This window comes from Taudactylus pleione, unplaced genomic scaffold (assembly GCF_031769625.1).
Source record: "Taudactylus pleione unplaced genomic scaffold, aTauple2 ptg000236l, whole genome shotgun sequence".
Classification (NCBI taxonomy): domain Eukaryota; kingdom Metazoa; phylum Chordata; class Amphibia; order Anura; family Myobatrachidae; genus Taudactylus; species Taudactylus pleione.
Window position 1 is genome coordinate 2419666 of NW_028284638.1, and position 17517 is coordinate 2437182.

At 42.2% G+C, this 17517-nt stretch overlaps 1 protein-coding gene across 1 annotated transcript in view; it reads right to left on the reverse strand.

Moving 5' to 3' along the window:
- Positions 1 to 1406: 1406 nt before the first annotated feature.
- Positions 1407 to 17517, reverse strand: part of CYP2U1 (cytochrome P450 family 2 subfamily U member 1) — a 76467-nt gene continuing 60356 nt past the window's right edge. The window contains exons 3-5 of the mRNA XM_088479494.1: positions 16504 to 16665; positions 10228 to 10395; positions 1407 to 2421 (exon numbers count right to left, since the gene is read on the reverse strand). Of these exons, the coding sequence (XP_088335620.1) occupies positions 2243 to 2421; positions 10228 to 10395; positions 16504 to 16665 (509 nt within the window). The 3' untranslated portion in view covers positions 1407 to 2242. The remainder of the gene's footprint in view (positions 2422 to 10227; positions 10396 to 16503; positions 16666 to 17517) is intronic.

A 17517-nucleotide genomic window follows, 5' to 3' on the forward strand; every position in this document is an offset into this window, starting at 1 on the left:
GACTCCCTGCTACTCGGAAGAATGCTCTGGGAATAGCTCACTGGAAGCAAGGGAACCTGGAACGAGAGTCCACTAGTTTACACTAGAAGCGACCATGGTTGTTCAGGCAATTACCTGGAGAACATGAGCCGGATTTATACCCCTGGAAGCCTGCTGATAGGTCCACAGCATCAGCTGACCGGCCAGACCACTCAGGGATGGAAGCACTGCCACAAGAGAAAGTGTCATGGCGGCGCCCATGACAGGAACTCTGATCCCCTCTCACCAGGCCGCCCGACACACCAGCATCACGGTGAATGCTCAGCTCCTCCCACGTCGCTGCACCAGTCGCCCTACAGCCCGCAAAGTCAGAGGAAGCCGGCGGGACGGTAATGGACGGCCGATCCCCGGCTGAACTCTGACACCTATGCTGTAAAATTAAATGTCATTATTCCACATCTCTGGAAAATAAGAGTTATCTGCCCAAGTTAACCCATTTGTGGGGAATACTTTTGCACCCCAACAAACAACCCAATCTAAGCCTGCCAATCCTTGCACTTCCTCATAAAACCAACAATTAGACAAGAGTAGGTGTGTGATGTCACAGAAGACAGACCCTACAACATGATCCCTTCCACCTGGTACAAAATGCTCTGCTCCTGGATTTCTCTCTTAATGGATGATTGCAGCCACCTGTGGTGAAACACCTGCCTCATCTATTACCTAGCTCAACACAGGTGGCTTCAATCATTAATTAGGTGGGAAGTACAGGAGCAGAGCATTTTGTACCGGGTGGAAGGGGTCATGTTGGAGGATAGGAGAAGAGCATCCATGAACTTTTTTTTTACTGTTGTACTTCGTTACTGACCCTTAGTAGCATAGCATAATGACACTCTAACTTAAAGAGTTTGCTAAATACTCAAAAATGAGAAGAAACTGAAAATGATAAATGATTGTTACAATCATGTTTTGAAAAAGATGTAAAATGTTAGCACAAAATTTATTTTAAAGGTATATCTTCTAGTGCACAGGTTCTCAAACTCGGTCCTCAGGACCACAAACAGTGCATGTTTTCCAGGTTTCCTCACAGAATCACAAGTGAAATAATTAGCTCCACATGTGGATCTTTTAAAAGGTGTCAGTGAGTAATGACTACACCTGTGCACCTGCTAGGTGACCTGGAAATCGTGAACTGTGTGGGGTCCGGAGGACCGAGTTTGAGAACCACTGTTCTAGTGCGGAGGTTCTCAAACTCGGTCCTCAGGACCCCACACAGGTCACGTTTTCCAGGTCTCCCAGCAGGTGCACAAGTGTATTCATTACTCACTGACACATTTTAATAGATATGCAGGTGTAGATAATTATATAACTTTTGATTCTGTGAGGAGACCTGGAAAACATGCAGTGTTTAGGGTCCTGAGGACCGAGTTTGAGAACCTGTGTTCTAGTGCATTGGTTAACAGAGACCATTGTGGTGTGTAAATAACATTATTTTATGGTGTTTCTTTAGGTGTTAGTTTCCCTTTTTTAAAACAAATTTTTCCTTTAAATTCTCATTTAAATGACCATTAAACTCCAGTACTGAAATATTCCAGATATGAACCATGAAGATAAAATACAGTGTTCCAAGACTGAATTAGCCAAATCACACAAAGCATTTCTGCACAGCAGGCCTGCAAGGCTATCACTGAAACTCGCATCTTACATCTTCCAGTGACTGAGATTGCTGTAGTGATTGTAGTACTGTACCAGCAATTTTTAGCGCATGTTCTAAATGAATCCACTCATTTCGTAGGATGTAAAAATGTTGACCACAAGTTACTTACTGTATACATTTTGTATGCATCTAAATGGACAGATCAAGAAATGGGCAGTTTTTCAGTAAGCAGATCTATACAGTAATCAGCAGAAGTCCTATTTCTGGATTAGCAGATATTTTTTATACTGATGGGGTATTTTGGTTTTCTAAAACCAATTATTTCCTAATTAGAACATACTTTTGGAAGAGCAGGGTTGGGTGACTAGCACAACAATTTAATTTTACTCAATAATTATAACTGAAGAACTAAAAATATACTGACAAAGCAGTTAACTTTTTCATTATCTTTGCTGGTTGTCAAACTAATTCTATCATTTTAGTCCAACCCCTAAACCCCTTTCACTCCCAATAACAACTTAGTACAGCCTCATTCAGTGCTTCTTTAGGACGACCATATACATATCTGGGCAAGAAATGCTGCCTTTTCATGACTTCAGAGATGAATTATCTTTGTACAATCTTGATATCAAATGGGTACGGGGCAAGTGTCAGGCCGAACCGTCCCTCCAACATTGGCTGGAAAGTGTCATCAGCAAATGAAAAACTGAAAGATTGCAGCATGTTAACAAACAGGAGGAAGAGCTCCATCTTGGCCAGCTGTTCACCCATGCAGACACGTCGACCTGGTTACAAGAACAAGAACAATTTACAAAAGTTTTATATTTCAGCTACAGTAACCAACTACATTGTGCTATACTCTTACTGTAAGGGGCAACCCTCTACTGCATCATCTGATCAAGAGTGCTCACATAGCTACACCAGTGCTTGTCAAATCCAGTCCTCAGGACACAATAAACGTACAGGTTTTCTCCTCACAAATTCACAAGTGAAATTAGATCCACCTGTGGATCTTTTAAAATGTGAGTCAGTCAGTAATGAATACACCTGTACTCCAGCAAGGAGATATGGAAAACATGCCCTGATAGTGTGTCCTGAGGATTAGATTTGAGAAGCACTGAACTACACCACTTAGAACCCTCATCAATGGGGAAATTATATATATTTTTAAACAAATATCTTTAGTGGAATATAACACATTATAAACTTCTTTCTTTTTTTTTAAATTGAGTCATTTTTTATTTAATTTTTGAATACACACCCAACAAAAAAAACAATAATAATTTAAAAGAAAATAAAAAAAATATATAAAATGTGGCAGACATGGAAAGATATACGACATACATAAAAATTTAAGGCAGAGTACAATTTAAAGACAGAATATCCAGAACAGAATATACATACAACTGCAAGTAATAGAAGGAGAAGGTACCAAGTACCCGAAGGCGCCATTCGGGTCCCCGGAACCGGAGGTCAATAAAGAATATTAGGAGCCCAGAAGAAAAGACAGGATATCTTACACAATTACTCTATCAGTGTAAAATCTAAGTGTACTAACCCGATATTAGATCAGGAAAAATGTTTTCCAAAAAATAAAAAGCTAGCCACATCTTCTAAAATAACAAAACTAAACCTAACAAATACACCCAAAACAAACCTCCCTGATAACCCCCCACCCTGTATAACCTAACCCCAACTCAGGCAGACCTGGATCCCCTGATGCCCGCCCCCCTAACTACACTAAACTGCCACTAATAACCCCCCTCCCCATCCCACCCCGATATAAAGGATAACTATCGTATATATGACTGGGGCAAAATGATTAAATAAATGGCCATAATCTAGTTAGAGCAGGTTTCTCCCATAAAATGGTGAGTTGTTTACAAATATATGGATTAAATGAGATAGAGACAGACATATTATACTGAGGTGACTAAATAAATAAATGGCCTTAAACCAAACATAATAGGGGCATCCTATAAAATGGTGAGTTATATAAAAATATTTAAATAAAGAGCTATATACACACATAACATAACTGGCTGGTCAACTAAATGAGGCCTTGAGCTGGATAAGGCAAGTTTCTTCCTTGGAATAACAACTTGTATACATATACTTATATCAAAAGAGCATTAAATCAACTATAAGAAAATACACAAGGATATAGTAATACGAAAAGATAAAGACATTGATCAAACGGTACAGCAAAATAATGGACTACAGGATATTAATCTGGCCATGCCTCAGCCTTCTGCGGGAATGTAAAAAGAGGAGCAGTCCCATCCCAGCACATCCAGGGACAAGCAGAGAAGTACATAGAATATATCAATGGCAAATCCTGGATCCACGGCACATCTGACAGGATAGAAAGACAAAGCTTTATAGGAACCACAGCCATCTCCAACCACCCTCGAACAAAGGAAATATCAAATTCAGGGAGAATCACAACCATAGGGAAGGAGAAATTCATGAAATGAGCTTTCACAGAAGGAGTGGGGACTGCAGATTCAGGAATTGGAGATACAGACACCCCAACGTCCTCCTGAGGCTTCCAAAGGATACAGCAAGAGGAGAGGATAGCCTCCTGTAAATCTCCAAATTTGTTGATAAGCCTCTAGGCAGAGGCATCAATTGCTTGCAGGATCTGTTGTAGAGAGGTATCCATTCTTAACATATACAGAATAGCAGATGAATTTTAAAGGTCACTGGTAGAAACTCAACTGAGGCAGCAAGGATATTTCTCTGAGGTCACTTCAGATAGGGAAGGCAGGGAGAGAACTCAGATAGCCAGGAACTGCCCCCAGATTATTGGAAAAGTCAGCAAGATATAAAACACAATATCAGACAGGCAGCCAATAAACTTATCTTATCTCCTCTGACAGGACTAGAGTCTCAACAGCCACCAGCAATACTGCACAAAGCAGGGAGGAATAGCAGACAGCCCAGCAGTAGCACTACACAGGGCAGGACAACAGCCAAAGGAAGGATACCACTGACAGCCGAATCCAAGATGGCCACTGGCTACACGGACGCGGCTCTCACTCGTAGCAGCAGACACCCCCAAAGTCCCGGAGGTTGAGAGATGGACAAGCAGGACACCGGATAACAACAGTAGGCAGGAAAAAGGAGATCCGCCGCATCAGACCACGCCAAACACTGCCGGAAGCAAGCAGAGTCAGCTCAACGTAGAAGGCATGCCATGCAGGGCTGTAGAAGAGGATGCCAGCTGACCCAGCACGCCGGAACCCCGCCAGTAGGTAAGTTCAGTAGCAGAGGCCACAAAAACAGTGTCCCAGGGAGCAGTATGCAATCACCCCTCAGGCAGGAAGGGAGAAAGTCGGGTCCCGCTGCAGGAAACGGATGAGACAGCCGGATATTTGCAGGAGAGCAGGGAACCAGCGACCTACTCCATACTAGTCCAGGCCACGCCCCCCACATTATAAACTTCTTTAGCTATTGTTTTGTGTATCCGCTATTTAGGGTCAAATGTAATAGGGAGAGAATATAGAAAATGTGAGAGTTTAGCAGTAAAACTCGCACACGAATACAAGTTTGCATGTTCTGTGACTTTATTACATTGTCTGAGTTTAAAAATGTGAGAGTTTTCTCTCATATTTTCTAAACTCTCACCTGATTATATTTGGCCCTAAATCTTCTATTTGTTAGCACCAGTACTATAAAAGCAGCAAAATCCTGAAAGAACAAACCATCGAAGTCTATTCCTTACTATAATTTATAGATTGCTCAGTGTATAATGTGTCAATTAAAACAAAAGTTTACTGACTGACCAAGTAGATAAATATGAATCTATAGTGCCAATCCACAGGCTCTGATCAGAAGAAAAAAAACAAGTCTTTAAACAAAATAATGTATCTGCTAACACACAAAAAATATTTAAATGATTGGAGATATCTAATTTACTTAATTCTATATTATTTATATAATAAAGGGCACTTTACTGTGGGCCCTGATTCAGAGATGGACGGAATTGCACAGTCGCACACAAGTGGCTGTGCAATTCCGTCCATTTAAAATGCAAATGTGGAAGGAGGTGTCACATACCTCCTTGCTGCATTAGCGTGATCCTAATGCTGCGACCCAAGTCGCATGCCTGGGGTCACCATCTAAACAATTGCAACCATCTGGGAACGCTGCCAGGGAATGCCCCCACTCCACCTCTCCAAAGCCGCAGCCTGTCAATCAGGCTGCGGCTGGGACACACTGCGAGCGGAGGGCTGCACATGCGAATTACACCTGCTGCGCCTGCACAGTCCTCCAAACATCGGAGATGTGCGCTAACCATCAGGATACCATACATCTCTGAATCAGGCCCTATGTTCTTAAATATACTGATGTTATTTCCAGAAATGTCAGCGTACATCACACATCACTAAGGGGCTCTTACAATCCCAGCTATCTTGCTTTGGACATGTTAAACTGTAGGAGTACTGTACATATCAGTTCTGATTACTCGTTATACCTATTATTTGTGCCAATCTGTTGTTTGTGTCACAAAAAGAACCAGGAAGGGAGACGAAGGCAATTATTAATGGCTTAATACAGAAATGTCCTCATACCCTATTGCCGCAGCCGCGCCAAACACCCCTTCTCTGCGCACCCCCTCCCATGCGACACGGCTTGTGCCAAGCACCATTTTTGCTGGAATGTGCATTTTAGTCGTAATATGAGACAAAACCGCTTCACGAGACTGCAATGATTAATTTGATATTCAACACTTGTACATCTGTGTGTGAATGAGTCTGACCCTGTATACAAAGTGCTATGATGCAGCATCCACGGCTATTATTCACGCCAAGTTCCGTTGTGCTTCATATGCGATTTTGTACATATTTAAAACCAATTCCTGACGTCTCTGGTACAAATTGAGTGCTGTTTGCTGCATCTGTGGTGCGAATAAGATGTAAAATCAAAGAAAAAGATGCTATGTTACAATGTTTGGCGCGCCTTACTCGTGCCAGTTGTTTCGCGCCGCATGGTATATTGAGGCTAGGTGTATAAGGACACATCTGTAGTTAACTTTGCAGCCACAGGACCACAAAATAGATGCTATCCAGTGATCCTATGTTAGAACTAGAGATAAACGGTTCAGGGTCCGAGTCGAACCAGTCATAGTTCGGAATCACTTTGGGGTTCCCAGTAGAATTGAGTCCTGACTCAGGTCTACTCGCAATTCAGATATCGGATTTAAAAAATCTTGCATGTTTTAGATTGCAGTTAAGTCCCTCTCTCATGATTTAAAGTGCTGTGAGGAGGTCAACAGTGATTGAAAATGATTGATTGATTGATGTTAATAATACTACAGGAACAAAAGCAGGTCCAAGTTACGTGACTTTAGCTGTTTTTTTATCAGTTTTTAAAGAAATCCAAAATCGAATCCGAACGAAAACACTTGAGAGGGTATGCAGTCGGGAAGCCGGCGGACCTAATCCCGACAGCCGGCTTCCCGAATGCTTAATCCCGGCGAGGGTTAAATGACAGGCGTCTAAATCTAAAAGCCTGTCATTTTACCGACGCCGGGAGACCGGCACCCGGCATCACGATCGAAGGGACGCCGAGCGCGGGTAGCCGCGGGGGGAAGGGAGGGTTAGGTTTAGGGTTCCCTGGGGGTATTTAGCGTTAGGCACCCCCCGGGAGGTTAGGGTAAGGCTAGGGGAAGGGGGGGCTAGGGTTAGGCACCCCCGGGTGGGACTTAGGGTTAGGCACCCCCCCGGGGGACTTAGGTTTAGGCGGCGGGGAAGGGGGTTAGGTTTAGGCACTTAGTGGGGGGATTAGGGTTAGGCACTGGGGGGAAGGTTAGGGTTAGGGGGTAGAATTAGGTTAGACAATACTTACCTTGGACGATCGGGATTTCCTCCTCTGTCTAGATTCCAACCGCCGGGCATGGGTCCGGCGGTAAATCATACCGATTCCCTTGAGAGGTGTTTTGGCAAAACCAAATCAAGTATTTGATTCAGCACCCTAGGAACTAATAGTGGAATTGTATAAGAAAACCTTGGCCACTTACGGGTGTCTGATCCTAACACCAGGTTATTATAATCGGAGGACTCTGAAAGGTGCCGTTCTCTATCTACAACACATATACGTCTGGGTCCATCCAAGAACCTGGAACAAGCACCTGGCTTATTGATAATCGTGCAGTTGGTAGCTGGAACATTCTACATATATGTAGGGGATTTTTGGACAGCTGGCCACACATCTAAAGATTATCTGTCCAACCAGCCAACTAGTTGATTGGTTGGAATGAAAATCTGGTAAGGAGTACAATCAGCAATTTGCTCCCAAATGCTGGAAAATGGACCAAAACTGTTGTTTGTACAAATTGTTTAGATCAAACATTTAACAAACTTGTCTGACCGACCATTTTCATCTGTTTTCTGGCATTTAGGAGCAAATTTCTGATCATCATTTACTCCTATTCCTTACCAGATTTTCATTCCAACCAATCAACAAGTTGGCTGGTTGGATGTAAGTTGGTCTAGTGTGTGGCCAGCTATACAAAGAAAGGATTGGTCACGGAGGATATCCACCTGAGGAGAACATTGATTACAATCAAAAGGAATTCCCATCCACTAAATACCCAGGTGATGTAAATGACCATCCTATTTAACAAACAGCTGAGTGAAAATTACTAATCAGACTAACATTTCTTAAAGTTTACCTCTAAATGGGATCCAAGGAATATACTAATATAAAAGTGAATGTTATATACTAACAAATCCTATTAACAAAAAAGAACCTAAGAACTAAAGTTTTCTTATATGAGGTATACCATATCTATTCACCAAAATCCTAGGATCTACATATGTTTAACCTGTCTTATTATATTGTAATTGTGTGACTTTAATTGTCTCTTATTGTGTATTTGTCCATGTACCATATTTTTTATTCTATTTGATCATCATGGAAAAAAATATATACATTTTCATTTTTTTAAATAAATTATTATTAATCTGGTTAGAGGCACAGCACTCTCTGTAATTGTTGAGGGGTTACAGCTTCACCAATTCACTCTTTTTCGCTTGGTTTTAAGGTCGACAATACTGTTTAGAGTGCAGCAGTGCATCTAACGCCTGTTACTGGTGAGACCCACGCCCTTTTTTTTTTTTTCACTTTTACCGACCCTTGGCTATTAATTAGGTTCGAGTTTGCACGCCGAGTTCGGATTTTTCCCTCCAAAAAAACGGAACTCAGAACGAGGCAAAACGTCATCTTGCACAAAAGTCCAGGAATGATGATGTTTGTCCATGCAAGATGACGTTTTGCCTCTTTCTGAGTTCCGTTTTTTTGGAGGGAAAAATCCGAACTTGGCGTGCAAACTCGAACCTATCCGAGCCTGCACATCCCTACTATTAATGTTTAAAATACTCACCATGCAGATGTGTCCTTTTTTCTGTGGCTTCATTTATGCCAAACAGCCCCTCTCATCACGTCAAGTCCTGTGCGACTCGGCCACATTAAACTTCTTTTCTGCTCAAAATGTGTGTCTTATTTGCATAAATAAAACAACTGGCTGAGACAGAACTGTAGTGTTAGCGTACCCCGACCACTGGGGTGTGTGACATTTGTACATCTGTGTGTAACGGAATCTGTGCAAAAATTTTTATTGCATGCTTCCAGTAAGTGCGGAATTGGAAACCGTGTATCAAACTCTCAGCACTACTGGTTCCCACCTATCTCAGTTACTGAAATGTGCTTGCTGAACCACCATGCCCTCCCAGTCAACAGACGCTAGTGTATACTGAAACATATACATATAACAAAATTGAAAAAAACGTTTAATTAAATTAGTAGCATCTTTGGCACTGATGCAAATGTTGCCAATCCGTCTCCAGGCATATTTAAAGATGTGTAAGGCTGTACATTGATGCTGAAATGCACAATATTTTGGGGAAGGTATTAGAGTAATTTACACCCATTTTGTGCCTATCTCTGCATCTGCCCCAATGAACTGTGTCCAACTTTGGAGCCGCAGATACCAATCTTTAATAAGGGTTGGTACTAGGGGGTAAATATACTAAGAATCGGGTTTGGTTGTGTTTGCAAACTCATGCGAGTTTAGCCTTTTTTTTAAACTCGCAAATTTACTAAGACCAAACAGGTGCGAGTTTGGAAGTGAGTTTTCACTTCTCACTGTTAAAACTCAAGTGAGTTTGCAAGCTCAAATAAACTCAACATCGGCCAAACTAGGAAGTACTTTACATGGAAAAGATGAAACTCGCAAATTTACTAAGAATCGAGTTTACAATCTCTGGTGAGTTTGTAGCAAACTCACTGTTAAATTGAAGTTTCAAATAGACGACCTCCTGAGCTGCGAGTTTGGCAGAAACATACACAGATCAGTGTGATTTGTGTATGATTCTGCCTGAATACCTAATATAATTTTGTTTTTTTTATAGGAAATTTGCGAGTTTTAAAAGGGAAAACTCTCCCGAGTTTTGATGAAGCAAAGTGACTCTTTCAACCAAACTCGATTCTTAGTAAATATCCTTTGCAAGCAAAACCTTGCTATTGCTGTATGGTCTAAACATAGGTTACATAAAGCTTAGATCGAGAATATCAAATGTCTTTACCGATTCCAAAAGGAATAAATGCTTCTTTTTTAAGGATCTGTCCATGTTCATCTAAAAATCTGCTGGGGTTGAAAACATTTGGCTTCTCCCAAACCTTTGGATCTCGGTGTACTGCCCAGAGATTGGCCAATACCACACTTTCCTTAGGAATAGTATATCCCTGGAACACTAAATAGGAGGAAAAAGAAAACACAAAACAATCTTTATATGTAACACACTAAATACAGCTCATTGCTTAAAGTAATGACATCTGAGTACAATCAGCTCTGAAAATAAAACATGTGACTTTAAGCTGCATTATACACAATAATAAAAAAAATGTGATCTCTCAGATGTAAAACCTTGTGATCAACTGATAATCCTGCAGTCAAATCTGGTTTACTGTGTAAATTAGGGCATAGCTGACATTAAGCTGGGTCTGCTGCTTAATTCAGCTTGATTACAATGTCGAGTATCCAAAGTTTTTCGCTCGGATGAAGTCATTTTCGCCGCTTTTATTTTTACACCGTATTTAATTTGAAAACTTTTTGCTGGTGCGAAAAGTATATTACATTCGACCCTGCGAAAAAGTATCACCAAGGAATGAATGGGTGGCGAAAAAAAGTTTATAATTTGGGGTTTTGGGGTGCAACATTTCGGAAACCACCCTGCAACCTTCAGACAGTCCCCCAAAGGTAAACTGTGTCAAAAATGTTTTTAAAAATACCTCAGAAACCCCAAAAAAGCACTTTAATTTTGGGGGCGAAAAAAAAAATTGGGAGTTACAAAGTTAAAAACTAGCGAACTACAATCTAGGGGGTTCCCCAAGTATGCCCCAGGTGTTTTTTTCATTGCAGGTGTTTGCGGCAGGTGGATTTTTCACGTTTTTTAAGACTTCACTTTAGCAACTTTTAAATATGCTCACCCCCATTTTCAAGTACCCCAAATTTGCTGGGACTACTTATTTTCTGCAAAAAAAACTTCTAAATACTATTCTTCACCACCTTCCCAAATCCCCAAAATAGCAGCTATTGAGCCCGTTTAAAGACCCCAAAAACCTTCAGCAGGGCTAATCGGGGGTATCCAGAGTGATCCCACATGTCAGAGCATCTTTTTGGGGGTGTTAGGGTGATTTCTCCAAAAATCAGCGAAGTTTTCGCTCTTTTCACTTTTGCCGGGTGCCGTTTTCGACGATTTCATATTGAAAACGGGTATAATCGGAGGCGCGCGCGATACTTTTTAGCCGGCAAAAGCTCCGATGTGCGGCGAAAACTTCGACACGCATAAACAGCAAAGTTTACGTTTCATATTGAATACCCCTATAAATCATGGAGCAACTGTTGTGCTTTAAACTCTTTGCTAATATAAATCATTTTAACCACCAGGTATGTGCCCTTAACTATTAAATGGCAAGTAATGTGCTTGGAATAATCTAGGCATCTAATGGTGCCCACACACATAGCGACATTTTACACGATTTGGCCGATTTCGACGAATCGTGACGACGAATCGGGTAAAAAAAGTACAAATCGTGAGTTTATACTCACGAGCACGATGCCGATGCGCGTCCCCGCTCGTCGTATATCGCATCTTCTGATCTGCCGTGCTGTAGGGCAGATTAGCCAACCATGAACCCGATGGACGCCGATCGTGAGGGTTTTTTTCCTCACGATGAATCGTACGATTCATCACACAATGCAGAATTTGACTGACAGAAGCCTGGACACGCCCCATCGCCATCTTGTGCAGCATCGTGTATGGAGCAAGTCAGTCGCACTTTGGGAGCCTGCACACTAGATATTTGTTTTGTTGGATATTTGGTGAGTATTTGTACAGTTTGCAACCACACTGACCACCAATATGTGCTCCCCACTGCCCACCAATGTATGCCCCCAGGCAATAAATGCATGACCCAGCCACCGCCCGCCGTATTGAGGCGGGCGGTGGCTGGGTCATGCATTAAGCTCCCCCACTGCCCACCAATGTGTGCCCCCAGGCAATAAATGCATGACCCAGCCACCGCCCGCCGTATTGAGACGGGCGGTGGCTGGGTCATGCATTAAGCTCCCCCACTGCCCACCAATGTGTGTAATACCTCAAATAAATAAATAAACACGTTTTTCCAAAAAAACACCATACATTACATTTAAAAACACACATTATTTCAAGCTGGGGGTCTTCTACCTTTCGGTCTCCAGCTGTTGTGGAACTACAGATCCCAGGATGACCTGCCACCCACCTTTGAAACTACCACAACGACAGGCCCAAAGGTGGAAAACCCATACTGTCAAAGAAAAACATTATATTACCAAGCAATAAACACATAACATTCCTGTAAAAGAAAACATGATTAGAATACCATAACAAACCTTTAAAAACCTGTAAAAAAGAAAATATTAAAACATTAAAAATGTGAACTATAACAACATTTTACAAAACTATATACATATTTAAATATCCTTTTTTTTCTTATTCATAGATAATGTCCATGGATTCTGAACATGAATTCGTTACAGGATTCATTGAAATCCTGCACTCGAAAGACTGTCTGTGGAAGATCAGTCCTCGGAAGTACCACAATAAGTCGCACAAGTTGGCCGCACTCGAGGAACTGTTGGTGTATACAAAAAAATACATATCTGATGCAGACCTGAAAACTGTACGGCAAAAGATACAAAATCTCAGGACAGTATACATCAAAGAAAAAAAGAAGGTGGATGACTCCAAAAAATCAGGAGCGGCTACAGATGAAATATATACTCCTGCGCTGTGGTACTACCAAATGATGTCATTCATCAGTGAACAAGAACCTCAAAGGGAATCAATCATCTTGATGTCTGAGCGTGAGGGAGATGAGGAGGTTGCAGAAGTCTTGGTGAGTAGTGACACAGTTTAAACCAAAATCCTTAATGTTTTTGTTGTTAAATCCCAAATGTCCAATTTAGTCAGTAGTTCACAGATAGTCCTCCTGCCATGGTACAGCACCTGGTCCATTGAAATAGGTCATGTACTCCTCCCTCACTTCTTTGGCACGTGCGGTGGATGTTGTTGTAGTTGTTGGTGCAGACACAGATGTCAAATGTTCAATGTCCTCCAGGGGTCCTACATCTTCTGGTCTAGCTGGGACTGGTCCTCGTTGAGTAGATTTTCTTCGCAGAAAGTTGTGCAGCACACAGCACGCCATCACGACCCAGTCTATCTTCTCCACATGTAGATTGATGGTGGTGTGGAAAATGCGGAAGCGGTTGCTCATTATTCCAAACGCATTTTCCACAATGCGCCGTGCCCGGGATAGACGGTAGTTGTATATCCTTTTCTCTCTGGTCAGCCCCTGTGTGCAAATGGCTTCATCACATGTTCATGTAATGCAAAAGCCTCGTCTGCAACGAAAACGTAATTTAGGCCGTGCTTTGTCTGGCCCAGTGAGGGCAGGTTGAGGGTTTTGTTGGCGAGTTTCTGGTAGAAAGCAGTCTTTTTGAAGGATCCACCATCTGAAGCACGCCCATTCTTGCCGACATCCACAAACAGAAATTCGTAGTTGGCATTCACCACTGCCATGAGAACGATGCTGAAGAATCCTTTGTAGTTGTAGTAATATGATCCGGTGTTGGCAGGTGGGTTGATGCGGATGTGTTTCCCATCGATGGCTCCTCCGCAGTTAGGGAAATTCCAACGTTGTTCAAAATCATCCGCGATGCTAGTCCACTCCTCCACGGTGTTAGGAAACTGTAAAAATAGGAAAAAAGATGTTAAAACATGACTATAATATTTTTTATATCTTTTTTCCCTATATAGACTCCCACCCAAGACCCTGATTTAACATCAACACCGGACCTCAGTCTGCTCGGTGGCGACAGTGATCCGGAGAATAGCACACAAGTGGAAAGTCAAGTTCCACCTGGACCCTCATCTTCGCAACAACCCCAAAAAAAGAAAAAAAAAGGCAGAAAGGAGAATTTTACAGAACGAGAGGACCATTTTTTACAAAACGCAGAATGGCTGCTGCAGAAACCCCCAGATGCAATTGATGATTTCACAGCTCATGTGAACAGCACATTGAGAAATCTGGATGCAGATATCCCAAAAAAATTTTTACGGTTAAACTACAACCTCTTGAGTCGCTGTATGAGCAAAAATATCTCAAATTCGACATACATTGCAGATCCAATGCTATTTTCCCCTGCCCCAAATAGGTATGTCCGCCCCCCCCTGCCCAGTTAGATATTACTCCCCCACCAAGCACCCCAAGCGCCAGCACCACCCTGTATAATGCGCTGCTGGATGCAGCAGATGAGTCGCCCCAATATACAGAGATGTAAATTTTTTCTATATTGTAATATCACCAAATTTTATGAATTCCAATCGGTGCTTGCTGCATGGGATAGGGTGGTGATGACGCCATTTGAACAAGGTCACTACGCACATGGCACAAGTACACATAGCTGGAAGCCGGGGAAACAATGTGTACTTGTGCCATGTGTGTATTGGCCTGTTCAAACTGGCGTCTGACCCACCCTATCACATACAGCCGGCTACCTATTGGGATTAATTAAATTTGGTGATATTTAATTTGGTTGTTTTTTTGTCTTGATTTTAATGTCACCAAATTTTATGAATTCCAATCGGTGCTTGCTGCATGGGATAGGGTGGTGATGACGCCATTTGAACAAGGTCACTACGCACATGGCACAAGTACACATAGCTGGAAGCCGGGGCCACAATGTGTACTTGTGCCATGTGTGTATTGGCCTGTTCAAACTGGCGTCTGACCCACCCTATCACATACAGCCGGCTACCTATTGGGATTCATAAAATTTGGTCATAATGTTCTTTTGTAAAGTTGTAATAAAAAAGTATTTTGCACACAGTTTAGTGCACACTTTCAGTTGCCTGCAGGTCAGTGCACATTGTACTAAAAGAAGGCAATTTCTTGCTTTATATGTTGAGTAAAAAATAAATATAAAAATTTTTCTTTGCACAAGAAACCAATGTGTGGTGCTTTTTTTTAACTTACCTTGCAATAATGGTACTGTAGCACTTTTACGATGGCTTTGCAGGTCTCCGGAATGATGACGCCCAAGGACTGAGGTGAGATGAGTGTCCCAAACTTTAGGTCTTCCAGTGACCTTCCTGTAGCCAGGTATCTCAGGGTAGCCACCAGTCTGTCTTCAGCAGGGATTGCCCTCCGCCACCTTGTGTCCTGTCTCTTGATGTGGGGGGTCACCAGATGCAGCAATTCTTGGAAGCTGGCGTCATCCATGCGTAGGTAGTTCCGATAGTCCTCCGGGTTGTTCTCCTTGATCTCTATCAGCAGGGACATGTGAGAGCGGGTATCCCTTTGTAGCAGCCACTCCTTGGTCCAGCATGCTCTCATCCTTCTTCGCTGGGCCCTCTTCCTAATATCCCGGACCCCGGCTTCAGCGACCAACACTTTATACTGATAGGGACGCATCAGTACAGAATTCAGGAACAGGATAGAATGCAGGTAGGTAGCACACACTTGCAGGTAGAATAAACTTTGTATAAGGCAAGCCAAATACAAAGAGCACAGTAGTAATGTACAGGATTCAGCAGGAATACACCTAGCCTCATCTAGTAGCAGAGCAGAATGTACACAGAGTTTAAAAGTCAAGAGCCTGTTTTATTTTTTTTTTAAACTCACGATTTGTTATGTCCAATCTCACGATGCGTACGATCCGATAGATCGTGAGATCATAAGACTGATTGGGAGTCTTTTTTTCCCAAATCGTGATCACGACGGCAAGGGAGCTCCCGTGAAAGTTCATGAGGAAATTGGCCATAAAATCGTATCGCGAGCACATCGGTATATGTGTGGGCACCTTTAATGTGGTTACAATAATGCAGTGCTTGCGATTATTTACACATGTACAGGTGGGAAATGTTATACAGTATTCTCCTCATGTTATCATATTGGTTCTCATGAACTGGAAAACTATTGTGACTATCCAGGTGTAATGCAGTAACAGAAGTCTCTTACTGGCAGACTACAAAGCTACTGCACAAGTGAGTCCCTCTTTGCTTTTAGATTTGTCTCAGATGTCATTTAATTGATAACTGCAGATTGTGTGGTGTGTAGTTAGCAGTTTGAGATCTTCATTTTATTTTATTTTCAGGCAGAGCTAAAATGGAAAGTGATGGAACTGTTAAAGATGGCATTCAAAGGTCACTTTTCATTAAAGACGGATAACATTTTAGCACATGGCTGTGGTGTGCAGAAGCAACACTGCTTCCAGTAACATTGATAAATATTATATATATTGATAAATAGTGGTTTACCTGTATTTTCTGAAGTCATGTGTGGTACTGAGAGAGGAACAACCACTGTCATTCTCTGTACCTCCATTATGGTGGCCTCGGTGAATGGCATTTGAATCTTATGAGTCAGAGATGGAGGCCTGTCACGTCCTACGATTGCATCAATTTCTGCTTGGACTTTCTCTGTTAACAGGGAAAAACAGAAGTGGAGTGTGAATTTAGGGCCTGATTCATTACCGATCGCAACTCCAATTACTCCCACAATCAGCCGATTGTTGCGTACTGCGCATGCGTATGCATCGCAATGCGCGAACCAGCCATTGCGGTATGACTACGCAGACCTATCGCAGAGTGATTGACAGGAAGTGCTGTTTGCGGGAGATTACAGGGGGTGGTCGGCGAAATGCAGGCGTGCCAGTGCGTTTGAACGCCGTTGCATGCATAAATTATCCACTGCGATGCCATACACAGCTTGAGTACTCATAGTGTGCGACAAGATTAGCAATTCCTGAGTAAGGTCAGAGCTTGTGCAAGTGTGCGTGAGGCTGCAATGGTGCTCGATGTTACCGATGGTATTGTAGGTCCAATCAAACTTCCTCAGTAGGGTGTGGCCAATCAATCTCTCTGTTTATATACCAGCATATCTGGTCATCTGCTTCCAGTAGACCAATCACTACTTCAAGTTTGAACAAACTAAACATAGGGAGACACTCATAGAATGTTTGAAAATAACCGATTGGACGAAATGCGTCTGCTGTGGCTTGACTAGGAAGTGATCGCAGTGACGTCATGGGTTCAGAGAGGAATGCGGAATAACATCAAAGATGCTAGTGTGCTGATGCGATTGGGTTTCCCCAGCTTCATCATGCTTGATTTGTGATATTGCAATGTATCACACATTGCTTATGTGAGTGTCTTTAATCCTTTTAGTGAAGTTCATTAATTTTAAATACTTCATCATTGTGTGCCTCCTTTCATCTTTGTTTATATATATATAAATTTGCAGCCTGGCACTCCTCTCAATAGTAAATAGAG